Source organism: Prionailurus bengalensis, chromosome A1 (assembly GCF_016509475.1).
Source record: "Prionailurus bengalensis isolate Pbe53 chromosome A1, Fcat_Pben_1.1_paternal_pri, whole genome shotgun sequence".
In the NCBI taxonomy this organism is placed as follows: domain Eukaryota; kingdom Metazoa; phylum Chordata; class Mammalia; order Carnivora; family Felidae; genus Prionailurus; species Prionailurus bengalensis.
In genome coordinates this window covers 110,660,541-110,680,568 of record NC_057343.1, presented here as the reverse complement: position 1 = coordinate 110,680,568, position 20,028 = coordinate 110,660,541, and the positions used below count along the sequence as shown (strand labels likewise).

General features: G+C 45.7%; 1 protein-coding gene across 1 annotated transcript in view; it reads left to right on the top strand.

Annotated features, from left to right (window-relative positions):
• FSTL4 (follistatin like 4) overlaps window positions 1-20,028 on the top strand; it is a 414,621-nt gene that overhangs the window by 376,312 nt on the left and 18,281 nt on the right. Inside the window, exons 9-13 of the mRNA XM_043587798.1 lie at window positions 5,927-6,088; window positions 6,498-6,632; window positions 7,652-7,678; window positions 11,466-11,584; window positions 16,217-16,366. Coding sequence (XP_043443733.1) covers window positions 5,927-6,088; window positions 6,498-6,632; window positions 7,652-7,678; window positions 11,466-11,584; window positions 16,217-16,366 — 593 coding nt within the window. The remainder of the gene's footprint in view (window positions 1-5,926; window positions 6,089-6,497; window positions 6,633-7,651; window positions 7,679-11,465; window positions 11,585-16,216; window positions 16,367-20,028) is intronic.

The window sequence follows — 20,028 nt, the reverse complement described above, 5'->3', positions numbered from 1 at the left end:
AGGTTTTTTTCCTCCAAGAAATTGATTTTGCATTTTTTTTCAAAAGCCCTTTCAGTGCCTAGCAAGAGAATCAAATTTTGACTGCCTGTGATTTTGGAGGTGATTAATTATAGATTTCCTGATAGTTAGCCACTGAAACATATTATACTTGGTCATGGTATGCGCTTTTATTACCATGCTAGACTTGATTTGCTAATATGTCCCTTGGGATTTTGGTTCATCTAGTCCTAAGTGAGTTAGGTCTGTAGTCATCCTTTTTGTGCTCTTTGGCAGGTTTTAGTGTCCAGGTTATACTAGCTTCATGACCTAATTTGCAACATCCTCTCTGTCATAGGCTATAGGAATGATCCATTCCTTCAACATACGAAAGAACCTTCCTATGAAACTAGTCAGGGTGACTCTGGGTTAGTAGCACTTTTTTCCAACCACATTACTGATGTATAATTGATATACAAAAAGCTACACGTACTGAATGTATACAGTTGGATGAGCTTGCACATACGTGTGTACCCACGGTACTGTCACCACGATCCCGGTAATACACATAGCCATCACCTCCAAAAGTTTCCTTGTGTCCCTTTGTTTTTGTTTTTTAGTTTTTTGTTTCTGGTAAAAATGTGTAACTTGAGATCTATCCTCTCAATGGATTTTTAAATATACAGTACAATATTGTTGACTTGTAGGCCGTTTGGTATGCAGAAGATCTCCAGGGCCCATTCATCTAGAATAAGTGAAAAGTAGCACTTGAAAGTTTTTTAAATAATCTCTTCTTGACTAATTCGTGTTGGTACTTTTAAGATTCTTTTTCTTTCTTGAAGTATAATTGACATACAATAGCCTATTAGTTTCACTAGTACATCATAGGAATTCAATATTTTGGTATGTTATGAAATGATCCCCATGATTAATCTACTTAATAACCAGGAATGGTGGTTACAATATTATTGACTGTATTCCCTATGCTGTCTCTTACATCCCTCGACTTATTTTATAACTGGAAGTTTGCACCTCTTCATCCCCTTCGCCGATTTTGCCTACTCCCCAACCTGTCTCTGCTCTGGTAACCAGCAGTTTTTCCTGTATCTGTGAATCTGTTTCTGATTTGTTTGTTGGTATGTTTTGTTTCTTAAATTCTAGGTATAAGTGAAATCATATGGTATGTGTCTTTCTCTGTCAGATTTCACTCTGTCCTTTCACTTAGAATACCCTTCAGGTCCTTCATTGATGTCACAGATGGTAATATTTTATTCTTTTTTAGGGCCGAGTAATGTTGTATTGTATATATGCCTCATCTGCCTTATCCATTCGGACACTTATGTTGCTTCCCTATCTTGGCTATTATAAATAATGCTGCAGTGAACATCAGTGTGCATGTATCTCCTCACATTGGTGTGTTTGTTCTGTTCAGATAAATACCCAGAAGTGAAATTGCTGAATCGTATGGTAACTTGTAACTTTTTGACGAACCTCCATTCTATTTTCCATAGTGGCTGCCTGAATTTATATTCCTACCAACAGTGTACAGGGGGTTGTTGTTTCTCCACATCCTCACCAACACTTGTTGTTTATTGAGTTTTTGAGCTTAGCCATTCTGACAGGTATGAGGTGTTAGCTCATTGCGGTTTTGATTTGCACTTCCCTGATGATGAGTGATGATGAGCATCTTTTCGTATGCCTGTCGGCCATCTGGATGTCTTCTTCGTAAAAAATGTCTAATCAAGTCCTCTGCCCAATTTTTAATTGGGTTGTTTGTGGATTTTTTTATATTAAGTTGTATAGGTGCTTTATATATTTTGAATACCAATTCCTTATCGGATGTGGGATTTGCAGATATCTTCTCCCATTCTGTAGGTTGCCTTTTCATTTATTGATGGTTTCCTTTGTTGTGCAAAAGCTTTTTAGTTGGATATAATCCCATTTGTTTATTTTAACTTTTGCCCTTGCCTGAAGAGACTGGTCCAAAAATGATTGCTAATATTGATGTCAGAGAGCTTGACCACCTATGTTTTCTACTAGGAGGTTTTGGGTTTCAGGTCTTACATTCAAGTGTGTAATACATTGTGGATTTATTTTTGTATATGGTGTAAGATAGTGGCCCGATTTGGTTCTTTGGTATGTAGTTGTCCAGTTTTCCCAACACTATTTATTGAACATTCTGTCTTTTCCCCGTTGTATATTATTGCCTTCTTTGGCATAGCTGTAGTGGCCATATGTACATGGGGTTTTTTTCCTGGGCTCTCTGTACCGTTCCTTTGATCTGTGTTTCTTTTTTTCTTTCTTTCTTCCTTCCATCCTTTCTCCCTTCCTTCCTTTCTTTGTTTCTTTCTTTGCCAGTAGCAGACTATTTTAATTACTATAGTTTTATAGTATAGTTTGAAATCAGGGAGTGTGAAACCTTCAGTTTTCTTCTTCTTTATCAACATTGCTTTGTCTATTTGGGTCTTTTGTGATCCCATACGATTTTAGGACTCTCAGGTCTTATTATTCATGATTTTGTGAATAATGCCTTTGTCATTTTGATGGGGATTGCACTGAATCTGTAGATTAGGTAGTATGGACATTTTAACAGTGATAAATTCTTCCAATCCATGAGCATGGAATGTCTTTGCATTTGTTGATGTCATCTTCAGTTTCTTTCATCAAAGTCTTATGGTTTTCAGACTACAAGTCTTTTACTTGAGGGGCACCTGGGTGGCTCAGTCAGTTAAGTGTTTGACTTCAGCTCAGGTCATGATCTTACAGTCCATGAGTTAGAGCCCCGTGTCGGGCTCTGTGCTGACAGCTTGGAGCCTGGAGCCTGCTTCAGATTCTGTGTCTCTCTCTCTCTGTGCCCCTCCCCTGCTCATGCTCTGTCTCAAAAATAAATAGAAACATTTAAAAAATGTTAAAAAAAAAAAAACCAAGTCTTTTACTTGGTTGAGTTTATTCTTAGATATTGTATTCTTTTTGATACAATAGTAAATGGGATTGTTATTTTTTTAAGTTTATTTCTTTTGAGAAACAGAGAAAGTGTGAGCAGGGGGAGATGCAGAGAGAGAGAGGGAGAGAAAGAATCTCAAGCAGGCTCTGTACTGTCAGCGCAGAGCCCAACACGGGGCTTGATCTCACAACCATGAGATCATGGCCTGAGCCAAAATCAAGAGTCGGGCACTCAACTGACTGAGCCACCCAGGCACTCTGGGATTGTTTTCTAAATTTCTCTTTATGATAGCTTGTTATTAGTGTATAGAAATGCAACCAATTTCTTTTTGTTGATTTTGTATCCTCCAGTGTTACTGAATTCATTTATTAGTTCTGGCAGGTTTTTTTGTAGAGTCTTTAGGATTTTCCATATTTAGTGTCATGGCATCTGCAGATAGTGACAGTTTTCTTCTTCCTTTCCAATTTGGCTGCATTTTATTTTTCTTGCCTAACTGCCATGGCTAGAACTTCCAGTACCATGTTGCGTAAAAGTGGTGAGAGTGGACATACTTGTCTTGTTCCTGATCTTACAGGAAAAGCTCTCAGCTTGTCACCATTGAGTCTGATGCTAGCTGTGGGCTTGTCATATACACCCTTTATTACATTGTGGTGCATTCTTTGTATACCCACTTTGTTGAGAGTTTTTATCATTAAGGCTTCCTTTTAAGTGATCCATTTCATTGAGCTTTTCATATTTATTACCTATAATTGATTACAGTATTTTCATATTTTTTATTTTTATTTTTTAATGTTTATTTTAGAGAGAGAGAATGAGCACAACTGGGCGAGGGGGCAGAGAGAGACAGAGAGACAGAGACACAGAATCTGAAGCAGGTTCCAGGCTCTGAACTGTCAAGCCCAACACGGAGGTTGAACTCACAGTGAGATCATGACCTGAGCTGAAGTAAGATGCTTAACTGACTGAGCCACCCAGGCGCCCCTATATTTTCATATTTTTTAATTCTCTGTGTTCTTTCTCTATTTTTTTCACTGATCTAACTTGCCAGAAATTTGGCTTACTGATTTTTATAGACATCCAAGTCTTAGATTTAGTTATCAGTTCTATTCTTTTTTGACTAATTGATTCAGTCATTTCTGCTTCTTTCTCTATTGATTCTTCTCTCACCTTCTTTAAATTTACTTTATGTCTGCTAGGCAGGCTTGTATAAATAAATGGTGATCTAGCAAGAGCCCAAGTTTATTAACTCCCAGGTCACGGCCACACACATTGTAGTACTCTGGGTGTTCTCTCACCTTCTCCAACTCCCCACCAGTCTACTGCTCCTAAGCCCCCCAGTTCTATCTCTATGCTCTTGAATTACACCCTCCTGACCAAAACTCTATGATATATCCAACTTGAACACTGTTCCTCCCTCTCCCAAATTCACAGCATAAGGAAATTGTCTAGATAAATTACTGTTTCTTTCCTCATTGAACAAGAGAGAGAGAAGGGAGATGCACTTTCATGCTGTAAGCAGCCCTCCAGATAGGCCTTTGCTAGAGCCCCATTTACCTCCTCCAGCCCAGTAGCCTGATCTGCACATCCTGGAGCTCTCCCCCAGAACCTCCAACAAAGAGAAACTGGGAAATGACTCAGATTGTATTGTTGTTAAGTCTCTATGTGGTTGTCACAGGGTGCCTCTGAGCTCTTGTTATGAAAACAGCTCTGGGATATTCTGAAGCTGGATTCATGCCCTTTGCTGGTTGTCCATTTGGCTTTCTCCTCAGCCCCCCAGCTTTTCCCCACAGGTGAACCAGAGAAAAGACGTGAAACTCAGACTGAGTTAATGAGATTATTAACAGCCTCCCAAAGAGTTTTGAGGGGGAATTGCACAGTCCATGTCTCATGGGGCAATGGAGACTTTCCTTTGTCCTCAGCCCAGCCAAGCACAGGTCACTGGACACCTTGCTCACATTCTGGGGTCACCAGCAGCCTCCTTCTCCATAAGCATCAACTTGTTCTACCTCTGGTCCCAAGAAAAATCTCTCTCCTAAAGTACTGAGATGCTTTCTTTTCTCAGACAATACTTCTGGGAAAATGTAGTGGCCTGCTTCAGGAAGAATCCATCTTCCACCTTTCCACAAGGTGTGTGTTGAATTTAATATCCAGGTGCCTTTACATACACTCTCACAGACCCGTTTTGGAAGTATGTAAAGTATATGGATAAGTAAGAGCCCTCGAGTCCACTTAAAATGATAATTATTTCATTTCCTGGGCCCAAAGCTACGGGTAGGAGGGAGGATCCTCCAAACAGTCTTCATTTCCTCCAGGCGCCTCTCCCACAGACGGCTCAAGTAAGAAAAGCCAGCAAGCTGTGGAGGGTGCTGACACCTTGCCCACCCACATTTTTCTGATGAGTGAGACAGTCACACCCTTGGCCCCGAACCTGACTGCCAGGGCCCATGGCTGAGCTATGCAGGCCACACTTGCCTTCCATCCACAGTGCAGGGGGTAAGAAGTGGAGAAATAAGAGTGATCCAGTGGAATGATCAATGGACTTCCCCGGAGTGGTAATGTAATTAGCAGCCCTGCCAGTCAGTGACCAGAAGTGCTTTGCGAAGCTCTTCCTGCAAAAAAATTAAGCCCCTGTCCAATGGCTTTCCCATAACAGAAATAATATATCTGAATTTTATTCATTTAGAAATAAATTTGCAGCGGCTGTTGCTCTTTACATGTAGTGGCTGAATAGCATTAAATAGTTGGATGTCTTTCTGATCATATTTAGAATAATGATGAAAGCCATGAATTACAGGGTACAAAGGCTGACATGTTTATTGCTTACAATCCATTTTATAGCCCTTTCTTCTAGGGCTTGCGTTGCTGAACAGGGTGATTGTAAGCGGGTTACAAAGACAACTCCAGACTTGTCTGTCGGTTCACCCCTCTGGAGCAGGTCTCGGGGCCAGAGCACAGGCCTGAGGCCAGGCGGGGGCTCTCTCTGACCAGCACCAACTTGATCCACAGTCCCGCCAGTCATCCGTGTGTACCCGGAGACCCAGGCGCAGGAGCCCGGGGTGGCAGCCAGTCTGAAGTGCCACGCGGAGGGCATTCCTATGCCCAGAATCACTTGGCTGAAAAACGGCATGGACGTCTCAACCCAGATGTCGAAACAACTCTCCCTTTTAGGTAAGAACTGCCCTCAGTGTCGCCGTGCTATTCCCGTCAAGTTCCAGCTGACACTTTCCCCAGGAATGGAAATGAGACGCATGATTTGTTTCTAAGTCAGATAAGCCAGACGTGTTGAGAGCGAACAAATGTCTCCCCAAATTTTCCAGCTATCTGGGCCAACGCAGGTCTTGCGGGCTTTTTGAGCACAATGATGACAAACTGGCAGTCAGGTCTCATGCCACCTTCAATTTATTCAGCTCTTCCAGCCCTTCCTGGGTGTGTATCACAGATGTTGGCTGCCCTCAGCCCTGCCCAGGGGTTGTGTTTCTAACCTCAACACTGAATAGAAGGGAGACGGGAGGGGGGCACCGCGGAGAGTGGGGGGACCCAGCTGAGCAGGCCATATTGAGCACTGTCCTTCCTCCAGCCAACGGGAGCGAACTCCACATCGGCAGTGTTCGGTATGAAGACACGGGGGCGTATACCTGCATTGCCAAAAATGAAGTGGGTGTGGACGAGGATATCTCCTCACTTTTCATCGAAGACTCTGCTAGAAAGACCCGTGAGTCCACTCTCGTCTTTAAGCTCCTCACTGAGCTGGTTGGGGGGTGTCTGGTGCAGGGGTACCAACTGACCAGAGCCAAAGCCACCAACATGAGCCCCTGAAGACAGGGGGAAGCCCCATATGTTTCTGTGCTTAAAGCTGGGAGCAGAGGTGCCCAAAGGTGAGCAGACCTTCCCTGGAAACCTAAACAAAACCCAGAGAGGGAAACTCCCTGGACAGCAGACAGAGCCCAGGACCACAAAGAAGCTCGCATATCCTAGTCCCAGTTCTGCCTCCCGCTTGCTGTATGACTGGAACCTCTGCCTCTCCCCCAATAGAATTCTTCATACTATCCACCTACCGGCCAGTGGTGCAGACTCCATACATGATAGACTACATAGATACCAATTCATGAATTGTATCACGTGCTGCCATGCCGCCATGGCCCAGGAACTGGCCTGGGCACACATGTACAAATAACCTTTATACTCCAGGGATAGAGCCTACCCAGCATGCCCCCCGTGCCCCCCTTGTAGCCACTGCCACCAAGTGGCTCTGCAGGTTGATTTCATAGACATGGGTGATAGACTTAGTCTCTTTCCCTTGTTCAGAGACTCCAAGCTGAGTCTTCATCATCTAACGAGATAATCACAAGTGTTTCAGATGGTCTTCCTGTGAAAATCCTAGTTGAAAATCAGCATGGCTTCTGGAAGTAATCCAGGAGCTCTGGCAGAGATGTTGTTCACTCCTGTCAACCACAGAAGTGGAGGATCCCGTTCGTTTCTGTGATCCTGGGACCTGATTTCAAAGATTGAGTAGAAATTGCAAGAGTCCCAAGACCTGGAAACGTGTGTCCAGGTTCAGAGTCCTGTCAGCGTGCTGTTGCTGGGGCAGTGAGCGGTGCAGACTCTCTATGTGGCAGAGTAGGTAGCAGTATGTCCATGAATAGAACTCTTACAGTCAAGACTCTGACATTTCTTTCTTCTTTTTTCCTTCCCTCAATCACGTTCCTGCTTCCCTATTCTCTGATGCTGTAGTTGCAAACATTCTGTGGCGAGAGGAAGGTACCAAGCTTACTTGTTCTGTGTTGTGCTTGTGATCACCTGTGCTCAGCCTTCCATCATGGGCCATCTTTCCGCGAGCCACCATCTGCTTTTCCAGACACCAAGCAGTCCTCACAAGTCGAGTCGACGGGCCAGATTAGCTGGGAGGGGCGGAGGTCAATGTCGAACTCAAATGGCACACACTGAGAAGCAGATTCAAAACCTGCTAGTCTCTTTAGTGGACCCCGGTCCATTAGAACTTAAAAGTGGAGAGTTGCCGTCTAAAGCTATTTGAAACTCCTCACTGAAGCGGACTACTTGGCAGGGGCTCCTGGTCAGAATGGGCCTTCAACTTTTTTCCAGGAGCTAGTACCAGTGTTGGGAGTTAGTGCACACTTTGAGGCAATGGCAAAGAAAAAACCCACCACGATTTCTGTCAATGTATGTTTACATGCATAGTTTTGACATGAATAGACTTTTTCAATATATGAAGTTTATTGTCAAATTGGTTTCCATACAACACCCAATGAACAGACTTTTTAATTTTATATTGATTAAACCATCTTCAGGTAATAGATCGGACCATAAAAATATTGTCGTTTTTATACATCGAAAATGGTCTAACACTGACAGTTCACGTGCTTCAAAAAATAGGCCCGTGTCAGAGCTGGGCTATAGAGCCTGAGTCACAGCTTGGGGTGTATGTGCATTTGTGGACCTCAGCCCAATGCAGCCCATCCACCAGAGCAGAGTGCAGATCACCTTGAGGTAACTTATTCTCCACTTCAGCAGACAGGGCATGGGGGAGGAGTATGAGAAGCCGCAGAACGTACGCAGAACGTGTCATTTCAGGGCTAAACGCTAAATCTCCCTCCTGCAAAACCAGCATATTTACCGTCTCATTTTTCCCTCATGAACATCACATGGTGTTAGGTAGACTCTAGCGTGTGCATGCATACGCATGCTCAGAACGGTTTCCCAAACGTCAGGCACCGCAGCTCACGGTATGTCTTGAGAGCAAATCAGAAGCAGGGCCTGGAAAATGAGGACTTGCTGCCAATAGGCTTTAGGATTCCTTGGAAGAATAAGTCGTAGCGAAGGCCACTCACCATGGACAGTTGTCCCTTGCTGCTGCCTGAACCTAGCTAGTAGGCTGCGATATGCACAGAGAGCTTTCATCATGTGTCTTTAAGAGGTGGTATTTTTCTAAGGTGGCTTCATACAAAGGGGCTCAAGTTTCAAAAGTGGAGACCGGCAAAGCATGCAGGAGGCCCTAAGATGTGTGCAAGGCAGCCATTAGTGGCCCCCACTCAAGGCCAACTTAAGACCCACGGCTGCCTTCGGGCTTCGGGCTGGCAGGTGCCGCCCTCCTAGTAGACAATGCAGTGCTGAATCCATTCCATCCCACCTGCACAACCAGGCTGGACAGTTCAGAGCTGGAGACGGACATACAGAAACAAAACCAAACAGGTCACAGGCTGCGGGGAACTGTCCAGTCTCACCACAAGATGTGGGATGATGAGGGCCCACAAAAGCAAAGAAAGCCCCCGTAGTACAAGCTAAACTCACACAGACCCTTTCAGGGGGCTGGGTCATGAGGCCTGGTCTTCTGGGAAGTCAGGTGTTTGTTGAGTCCCACACTCCATTGCCTACTGGGAGGAAGGCACTGTGCTTGGCCTCACACGTAGCTACACCTGCAAACTTCACATGGAGTCCACTGAACTTTCAGTGTGATGCTGTGTCAGAGAGCTGTCGATTTTCCAAGAGGCCCCAGGAGGCTGTTTCTGGGGTTTGTGCTTTTGCAGGGACTTTGACCCCTAGGTGTGACCAAGAGAATTTTGCCAGGTGAGAATGTCCAGAAGAGAAGGCCCTGCTGAGGCAAGATAAATGGGAACAGAGCAAATATGTGCCAAAAGCTGGGGTGCCCTGAGAGCAGAGATGGGGTGCTCATGGGGGCCACTTGGTCTGGCTCTCAGGGACAGGCTGCCCAGCTCCCCAGGACTCCCCACTGGGACCTGTGCAGGGTGCTCCCAGGCACTACTAGCTTCTGAGAGGCTGGGGTAATGCTGCTCCCAGTAGCAGGAGCCCTCCTGCCCAGAACCCCTCTCAGCACAGTTAAGACTGTGCCATGGAGTCAGGGACCTCTGTCCACACTGGGAACCACAGGCTCTGATGCTTCCTGGTCACCAACAGCTCAAGGCCCAGAAAACTGCCTACAGAGCCACTGGAAGCAAGTGGAATGGTGGCTCCTATTTGCCTGTTATATTGTTTTCTTTCTTGTTTAAAAAATTTTTTTAATGTTTATATTGTTGAGAGAGAGTGCATGAGCAGGGGAGGTGCAGAGAGAGACAGAGAGAATTGCAAGCAGGCTACACACTGTCAGTGCAGAACCTGACATGGGGCTCGAACCCACAAACCATGAAACCACGACCTGAGCCAAAACCGGGAGTCAGACACTCAACTGACTGAGCCACCCAGGCGCCCCTGTTTTACTGTTATCTAACACTAAAAAATTTACCCAGATATTCAATTAAGTCAGTACATTGGTTTTCTCAGCATGCTAGGAAAAAGCCTGTTTTTCATAGATTTAATTTTCTTAGCGTTTGTGAAAGTCTGTTTAATATTCTACCTTCATGAGAAATGAAGTAAGGGAGAAAGAGATAGGGAGGGGGATTCAAACCTCACCTATCTTTGTGCCCTGTTTACCTTTTATGGAGAGGAACGGTGAGGAGACAGAGCCCAGGTCAGGGGCTCAGGGTCCAACCCCAGCTCTGGCATAAATGCAAGTAACCTCAACCAAGCACCTTGCCTTCCTTGGACCTCAGGTATTTTGTCTTTAATAAGGGGACTGAACTAGCTCCTCCCAAGGCCCCTTCTCTGCTGCTCTGAGGGGGTTTCTCCCCAAGTGACCACAGCCCTGGGCGGTGATGGGAGCACGCAGGTGGGTGCAACCAGGCAGGCTCTGTTGCCCGACACAGGGCTGCCACAAAAAAACCAGTAAGGCAGGAGTGCCTGGGTGGCTCATTCAGTTAAGCATCTGACTTGGGCTCAATTCATGATCTCACAGCTCATGGGTTCGAGCCCCGTATCATGCTCTGTACTGACAGCTCAGACCCTGAAGCCTACTTTGGATTCTGTGTCTCCCTCTCTCTCTGTCCCTCTCCCATTCACCCTGTCTCTCTCTCTCAAAATTAACATTAAAAAAAAAAAGGGCGGGGGTGGGGGCGGAGAGGTGGGAGCAAGCTGTCTTGAAGGAGGGGTTTTCTGGCACAGGCAGGGCAGGACTAAGTTGGCACAAGGGGGTACCAGCCACAGCACTCTCAGGACCCCACATTCCGGGAGTGGTGCTCTATGTAAATGTGTTTAAAAATAAGGAGCCTTTTGTTTTTCTGGCGTGATCTGATCCATCCTGATTTGACTAGAGGATGACAAGCAAACAAGGAACACTCTGAATTTCAGAAGGAAAGGGCAAATGCATGTCAAAGCCAAAGCTGTCATTTATTGGAAAATTTGTGCTGGTGGCCAACCCTCGGTGCCCTAGGGCAGAGGTGTGTGTCCGGAAGGACAGCCTGGGGCCTGCAGAGCCCTTGATAGGCTGTAGTGATTTTAAGCCCTCTGGCACTTTCTCTCCTTGCTCCCCACACACCACTTGCTTATCTTACATCACCTTGCCCAGGACGTACATTTCATGCCTTTACCACAGGCACCCAAACCGCAGGTTTCATGTGTGCATAATGTGGCATGTGACCCTGTCGAGGGGCTAGTTGCTGTGGGGTAGCATAACCATGGCTGTGTTTGCTCCTCCCAGGCCTCAGTGTGGGAAACATGTTCTATGTCTTCTCTGACGATGGCATTATCATCCTGCACCCCGCGGACTGTGAGATCCAGAGGCACCTCAAACCCACTGAGAAGATCTTCATGAGCTACGTAAGTTTCTGTGCCGGGGGCACTTCCAGGTCATACACAAACAAATGCTGAACACTAGTCTTTGACCAGTGAGCCCCTTGATTTCTGAAATTCCATTTGCTAGATGTGGTGTGGCTCCACACGCGTTCCAGGGCTCGGGAAGGAACACGTGGCGGAGGGTTTAAGGTCTCACTCCCTCGTCAGGCAGCACCTTCTGTGCACAGAGCCTGAGGTGATGCCCAGGGCATACAAATGGGTTTCTGGTCCCAAGTTCAAAGGGAAAGGATGGACACAGTGGTGTGAACAGCCAGCCAAACAGGTGCTGCTGGAAAGATGTACCAGGTGCACTGGAACCTTGAGCGAGGCCTTTCCTGACCTGGGGAGGGCAAAGTTAGAGAAGCCTGCTGAGCAGGTGATACCTGGGCTCAGGTTTGAAGAACAAGCAGGAACTGGTGATTTCTAAAGGAAATGTCATGTATGCGGCACATAGAGGCATAAAATGTTAGGTCACATCTGGGGAATTGCAAATTCTCCGTATGCCTAGAGGGAAGCATGAATGTGAGAAAAGCCCAATATCAGGATGACAGTAGCCAAGGGTCAAAGCTGAAGAGTTTTAATGGGATCCTCAAAGGTCTGGGGACCTCTGGAGGACCTGATATGAAGCATGGCCCTGATCAGGTTGCTTTAGAGCAGGTGCAGAGCCCCAGTGAGGGTAGTGATCGAAAGGACTGGACTAGATGCACAGAAGCAGGTGAGGAGGCTGTTGTGATTATCCAGGTGAGAGACAGTGGTGACATAGTCGAGCCAGTGTCAGTGGCAATGGGAGGAATTGAGTTGATTTCAATGCTATCACAGGTCAGATCAACAAAGACTGTGAGGGAAACCTGGGGTCTTGCTGGGAGGAGGAGAGTACTCTTCATTCAGGAGGAGAGGCGGGTTGGGGGGATACAGTTTATTCTCTAACACTCTCTGAGACATGTACCACATTCCCAGTCTGCTACTGGGTACCCCACAAGCAGGGCACATAGGCTCCCCGCCAAGCAGATGACAGTGGCCTGTGATGCACTAAATTTGAGATGCCCACAGGACACAAGCATAGAAACATCCAGAAGGATAGGTATGGAGAGTGGAATGGCATCGGTGAGTTGGGGAGCCCTTGGCTCTCTCTTAGGCAAAAGAAGTAGCTTTAAGAAAGCCGGGAAAACATGGGTCACAGAACCTAAGGAAGGCTAAGTTTACAAAAGGAAGGGGTCTTCAATGAGTCAATAGAGGAGGTTAGCTTGGAGGTTCTCAGTGGCCCCCAAGGAACCAGGGGAGAGAGTGAAACATGTGAATGCCCCAAGTGTCAGAGGCACTACAAAGTTTGAGGCCAAATGCAAAGTGGCAGTACAACATGGACAGAGGCTCAAGAGATCATTGCCAGCAGCAGGTCTAGGAAAGCCCTTCTAGCCCTCAAGACCCTGTCCACAGGCGTCCCCTAGATGGTCCTTCCCCACCTCACCCCACCCCACCTGACCCCACGGCTCTGCCTCTCCCACTGGTATCCCACTTGGCCTTGGGTTGGTGGTTTCTTGTGTAAGGTATGACCTCTTTCACCAAACCCTAGCTACTTGAGGTTAAAACAATTCCATTAATGAAAAAGAGTCTTCTAAAGCCCCCCATGCCCTCCCCTTGAAGACCTACAGTGAATGAACTGGTGACCATGATGGGGTTGGAGCTCCTGGAGTAAGTGGGCGGGGCCCAGGCAAGTTCCTGCAGCCACCTTGTCGAATTGCTGTGCTGGCTGTTGGCATGTCTCAGGCTGTTGCATTTCTCACATTTGTAGCTTTGGAACAGCTGTTTTCCAGGCTATTTCACTTAAATTAATCATTTTTTAGAAGTGTTACCCCTGATGAATTTTCCTTGTATGTAATGGTCATGAAACCATCTAGAAAGAGTGGTCCTAGTTAACTTCTGGCAGTTAAGTTTAAATAATTGCGCCCTGCCACATTGGCACTAATTTCTCATAGATTTGCAATAATATAACCTGTAGCTTGAGGGAAATTGCTCAGATCCCAACCATGACTCAAATTTCCAAAAAAACTAGGATAAGACACGGTAAGAGAGGTCCTCAGGTGTATCAGGCAGCACAAGACCACAGTAAGCCGTGGAACAGTCCCAAATAATAGTATGCTCTTCTAGAAAATGCCCAACACCTCCCAAGAGGGTTGCAGTAAAGCAAATCTCTTGTACAAATGCCAAGTGAATAGGAGGTTGGTGCTTCCTCTTTGGGGCCCCTCTGTTGGATTAGGTGTCCCCATTGCCCAGTGGGCAGCAGCATGTGGAATAGGTAAGGACAGAGACTTCTGAACCAGGTACACTTGGGCTCAGATCCCACCTGTGTCACTGGAGGCCTCAGTGGCTTTAGGAAAGTTACCTCACCTCCCCAGCTTCTGTTTTCTCATATGTAAACTGGGATCATTGTGAGGATGAAATGTGACCATGATGACAGGCAGTGGCAAGGGTAGAAGGCAAAAAGAGCTCTGCTCCAAATTTATTGCAGTCACTTAGGAAACAACTGGAAAGGAGATAAGCTCAAGGATTTAGGAGGTCGTCCCCGTAGTTCTTAGTGACTCATTTGTGGCAGACTGCACAGGAGAAGTGAGCATGCTTGGTCTTGGCTGGCCAGCTGGTGCTAAAGACCTCGCAGAGGAGCAGGTAGGGAGTAGAGGAACTGCTCAGGGGTGGATGGCCAAGTATGAGGGGGACCATGGGAGAACCAAGCCAGAACTGGAGAAGGTGGCTCTGAGCTAAAGACACAGACCTGGAGCCATTGGCATATGGATACTGGCTAAAGCCAGGGCGGGAGACAAGACAGACCACCAAAGGTATGTATGAGTGGTGTGAGTTGGGCACCTGAACAACACCCTGAGGGTCATAGTTAAGGGAGAGGCAGATCAAGAGGGACCATGAGGAAGACTGAGACAGAATAGAACCAGAGTCATGATGAAAAACAGGAGAATGTGTATCATGAAATATAAAACAAGGTCCCCCTTTTCACTCATGTATTCATTCAACAAGTGTATTTGAGGCACCCATTCTGTGACAGGCACTTGACTAGGTGCTAAGGACATAGCAGTGAACCAAACAAATCGCCTGCTATCAAGGAGCAATCTAGTGAAAGAAGAGAGACCAAACAGATGTAGACAAATCAATGCATGAAGGTAGCAAATGATAAACGCAGCAAAGAACCTGGTGGTACCAGGTTAGAGGGTCAGAGAGGACTTCTCCATAAGGTGGCCCATAGACAGAGACCTGGAGGATATGAGGGGATAAAGTGTGCATATATCTGGGGAAAGGCATTCCCAGCAAAGCTAAAAGCCAATGAACGCCCAAGGCCCAGAGCAGGAAGGTGACACAAGGGAAGAAAAGCGTGCCATGTGCACACACAGTGGGTAAGGGAGGGAAAGGCTGAAGTTCAGACAGTAGCAGGAGCCAGAGTGGGCAGGGCCCCGTAGGCTTCAGGAAAGACTTGGATCTTATTCTGAGCAAGAAGAAATATTAATAGAGTAGAGGGTGTTAAGAGGAAGAGTGAGATGGGCGGACTTACAGTGATTCCCCCAGTTTCTGTGTTGACAACATTTGGGGGAGGAACCAAGAGTGGAATCGAGAAACACAACCTGGATGTGACAGCAGTTACTCAGGCAACAGATAATGTGGCTTGAGGCAAGGTGATGGAGATGGAATCCATGAGACAAAGTCAAATTCTGAATGTGTATGACCTGGATGAGGGCTGGAGGTATACGGAGAAAAAGAGGAGTCAGAGGTGGCCTCAAGGGTTTTGGTCTCTGGAAGAAAAACAGTGGAGCTGCCATTTTGTTAATGGGATGAGTAGGATTGGGAGGTAAATCTGGGAGTTGATTTTGGACTCATGAGTTTGAGGTATGCATCAAACAGCCAAATAGAGCTAGGTGGGTGCCTGCATAAATCTGGAGTTCAGAGAAGAGGGTTGAACTAAATATAGAAATTTGGGAGTTGTAAGCATGTAGATGGTATTTGATGCTATAGGTTTGGATGAGATTAGCAAAGGGAGTGGATTTTAGAGAGGGAAAGTGGTGCAGTGGCCCCTGTACATTCTGACATTCAGGATGGGCAAACTGAGCAGGATCCAGCAACAGAGAAGGATCCCCCACTGGGGTGGGATGGAGGAGAAGGAAGCACAGAATAGCACACTGTCAGATGATGTCCCAACTTCAAATAAAAAGATGGCACAGGCTTAATTTAATAACCAAGAAGTCAGTACAGAGCTCTGTGGGAGCCCTGCTGGCTTTGTGCTAAGGAAGAAGAAAGAGTAGGTCACTCTTTTGGAAGTCTGGCCACTGAAAGAAGTTTTCTCTGTGATGGGAGTGCAGAGAGGGAGAGGTTCACATGCAAGAGAAAAGAAGACAGGCCTGGAGGCTGTGGATGAAAAACCCAACAAATGGAGTTACAGCCTCACATGTAGGAGGGGATGAAAGTCGAAGGTTAAGTGAAGCTGGTGACATGGGAGGACTCATGTGCCATGTCTGTGGATTCTAAGAGAGGGACAGAGGAGGGTTAAGGGAGAGGGAACCCACACCTGGCAGGGGGGAATGAGGGATTAAGAAGATATATGGCAACCTATCTCCTTCACAGGAAGAAATCTGTCCTCAAGTGGAAGGAAATGGCACCCAGTCATGCCAGTGGGCATCGGCAGTGAACATCAGGCACCGGTACATATACGTGGCCCAGCCAGCACTGAACAGAGTCCTCGTGGTTGATGTGCAAGCCCAGAAAGTCCTACAGGTACGTCTCTCTAAGGGAGTGAGGAGGGCTTCCAGTTCTGGGGCACAGCGGCCACATTCCTCTTGGCTTTTTGCACATTCCCCAGCCCCTACAAGAGTCAGTCAGACTAGGGGCAAGGGGCAGGGGGGAGCAAAGAAGGTTCCTGTACAGTTACTCATCAGTATTTATTGCCTACTATGGACCAAGCACTCTTCTAGTTTCTTGAAAAATAGCCATGAATGAGCAGTGAAGTCCTAGAACTTATATTCTAGTCTGTCTGACCATAAATCATAATTTTAGAGAGCTATAAATTCAAAAAGCTATTTACAGGTCAAATGTGACAGAGGAACTGGACGACTCTTTTAAAATTTTATTACCATTTATTTCTGAGAGACAAAGCACCAGTGGGGGAGGGGCAGAAAGAGAGGGAGACACAGAATCCAAAGCAGGTTCCAGGCTCCAGGTTGTCAGCACAGAGCCCAACGGGGGGCTCAAACTCACAAAATCCTGGGGGGCTGTGAGATCATGACCTGAGCCCAAGTCAGACGTTTAACTGACTGAGTCACCCATACACCCTACAAGACTCTTTTAAACTGCTCCTCACTCTGGAGATGAATAGATTCTGATATAAATGTCAAGTGGGACTTCCATTCTGGGAGGGGAAGGAAGGCCAGTGGGGCTAGAGTATAGTGAGAAGGTGGAGACTGGGGTGCTATGAAGATAAGGAGTAAACCAAGGCCCAAGCCATGAAGAGTTTTCATCTGGGGAATGACCTACTCTGATTTATATTTTTAAAGAATCAGTCCTTTCTTTTTTTTAATGTTTATTTATTTAGAGAGCCCGCATGAGCAGGGGAGGGACAGAAAGAGAGAGAGAATCCCAAGCAGGCTCCGTGCTGTTGGCACAGAGCCAGACACAGGGCTTAATCTCACCAACTGTGAGATCATTACCTGAGCCACAATGAGGAGTCAGATGCTTAACTGACTGAGCCACCCAGGCACCCCTAAAGAGTCAGTCTTTTAAAGAGATTTTTAAATTTTAAACTTAGATTTTAAAATAGTCTCTGTTAGAACAGACTGCAAAGCAGAGCAGAGTTGTGGCTACTAAAATAACCCAGGCAAGAGGTGCAGACAGCATTGGAGATGGTGAGATATGATCAGATTCTTGATAGATTTTCAATGTGGAAAGATTTCTTCTGAGTTGAATATAAATTTTCAGAGACAGGAGGCAGGCTGTTTGGGGTTTTTGTTTTTTGTTTTTTTAATTGAGAAACTGTAAACGGGCCCTGGGTGGCTCACTCGGTTAAACATCCAACCTCTGCTCAGGTCATGATCTCACAGCTCATGAGTTCGAGCCTTGCTTTGGGCTCTGTTCTGACAGTTCTGAGTCTGGAGCCTGCTTCGATTCTGTGACTTCGTCTCTCTCTCTCTCTCTCTGCCCCTCCCCCACTCACACTCTGTGCCTCTCTCAAAAATAAATATTTAAAAAGTAAAAAAAAAAAAAAAAAAACATTGTAGAATAATGATGCCATGGATGGTGTGTGGTGGAATGACTAATGGCCCCAAGATGTCCACTTCCTAAACCCCAGAACCTAGGAACATCGCCTTATATGGCAAATGGTAGTTGGCAGATATAATTACATTATGGATTTCTCCAGTGGAGCCCTGAATCCAAGTGGAAGTATCCTTATCAGAGAAAGACAATGTGAGGACTAAAGCACACTGCTGGCTCTGAAGAGAAGGGGCCATGAGCTAAGAAATGCAGCTCTCAAGGCTGGAAAATTCCAGAAAACACTTTCTCTCCCAGAGCCTCTAGAAGGAGCACTGCCTTGCCGACATACTTGTTCAGCCCAGTGAAATTAATTTCAGACTTTCTGCCTCCAAAACTGTAAGAAAACAAATATGTGTTGTTTTAAGCTACTGAGTTTGTAGTAAGGTGTTACCACAGCAATAGGAAATGAATGCACCATATAGAGATTTAGGGCCCGGTAGGAGGTGCATGCCCTGGAAGAGGTAGACAGGAAAATTAGGCATTTGGATTTAGGTCTGTTAAGTTTAGAGTTCTGTTATAAATGTAAGCAGAGATGTCAAGTGATTGGATAAACAGGTCTGGAGTCCAAGGTGAGGTCTAGGCCAGAGATGTCAGTGTGGGTATCATCACCATACAAACTGCTAAATCCATACAGAAGAGGTCAAGGTTGGAGCCCTGAAGCACTCCAACACTTAAGGATCAGGAAGGAGAGAAGAAGCCAACAAGGAAACCAAGCAGGAGTAGCCTGAAAGGTACGAAGAAAATTGGGGGCTGCAGGGGACAAGGGGAGGATGCCAGAAACCAAAAGAATAATTTTTTTAAATGTTTATTTATTTTTCAGACAGAGAGAGGGTTAGAAAGCTGTGCGAGCAGGAGAGGGGCAGAGAAAGAGTAGCCAGAGGATCCAAAGCAGGCTCTGTAGGAAGCCTGACTTGGGGCTCAAACTCACAAACTCTGAGATCATGACCTGAGCCAAAGTCAGATGCTTCACCGACTGAGCCACCCAGGCACCCCAAAAGAAGAATGCCTTAAGGAAAAGTTTGTGGTCAGTGGTGTCAGATATAGCAGAGACCATTTGCATGTCACTGACCATTCAATTTGATATCACGTGGATCACCTTGGCAAGAGCAGATAAAATGAAATGGAATACAAGCTTGAGGTATTAGAGATAGTGAATACAGCCAACCATTTGGGGGAGTTTTGATGTAAATATGAGTAAAAGGAGTCAAATGAGGCAGTAGCTAGAACATGCCAAAGAAACTTTTTTAGACTAGTTGACATTACAGCATATGTATCTATGTATATATGTATGTATGTAATGCTAAAAAATATATATATAAAAAAAAAAAACTCCCACACATCTTGGCTTTGTTCTGCATCATTAAAGTACGCAGGAGCCATTGGAATCCAGGGCAGAGAAGTAGAGATGCTAGCTTTAGATAAAAGCACATTCTTTGATGTAACAGGAGAAAAATAGAGAATATTCAGGTATGCTTACAAATAGGTGACAGTTACATTTGGTTGTAGTTGGATGAACATCTCTTCTGGTTGAAAATTATCACTAAGCCTGGAGGTTTGGAGAGAAAGGTGAAGGTTGCACGGGAGATTGAACTGACCAGGGAACTGTTAGAGGACTGCTGGACGAAATGTGAGCAGGATTGTGTTTTACTTTCCAGCAATGCCCAGGTGCAGGGTCTTTGTAGGGAGAAATTTGGATATAAGCAGGGTTGTGGTTTCTCCTAGGCAGTACAGGAGAAGACTTTCTGTTACTGATTTTTCTGGCCAGAGAGCATACTCGCAATCATTTCAATCCTTGAAAATTCATTGAGGCTTGCTTTATGACCCAGCTGATGGTCAATGGGGTCAATGTTGTATATGTACTTTACAAGAATGTGTATTCTAACGGGAGGTATAGTTTTCTGTATATATGTCAATTATGTCAAGTATCTTCATTGCATTGTTCAGATCTTCTAAGTGATTTTTTCATTGTTCACGGAGTCTGTCAGCTGCTGAAAGGTGTTGTTGAAGTCCAGCACTGTGATTGTAGATTTATGTAAAATTCTACCACTTTTGCTTTAAAATTGTAATAACTTCCTGGGACAAAGACTTCTTTGTTCTTAGAAAATATCTCTATCTCTGGCAATACTTCTTGT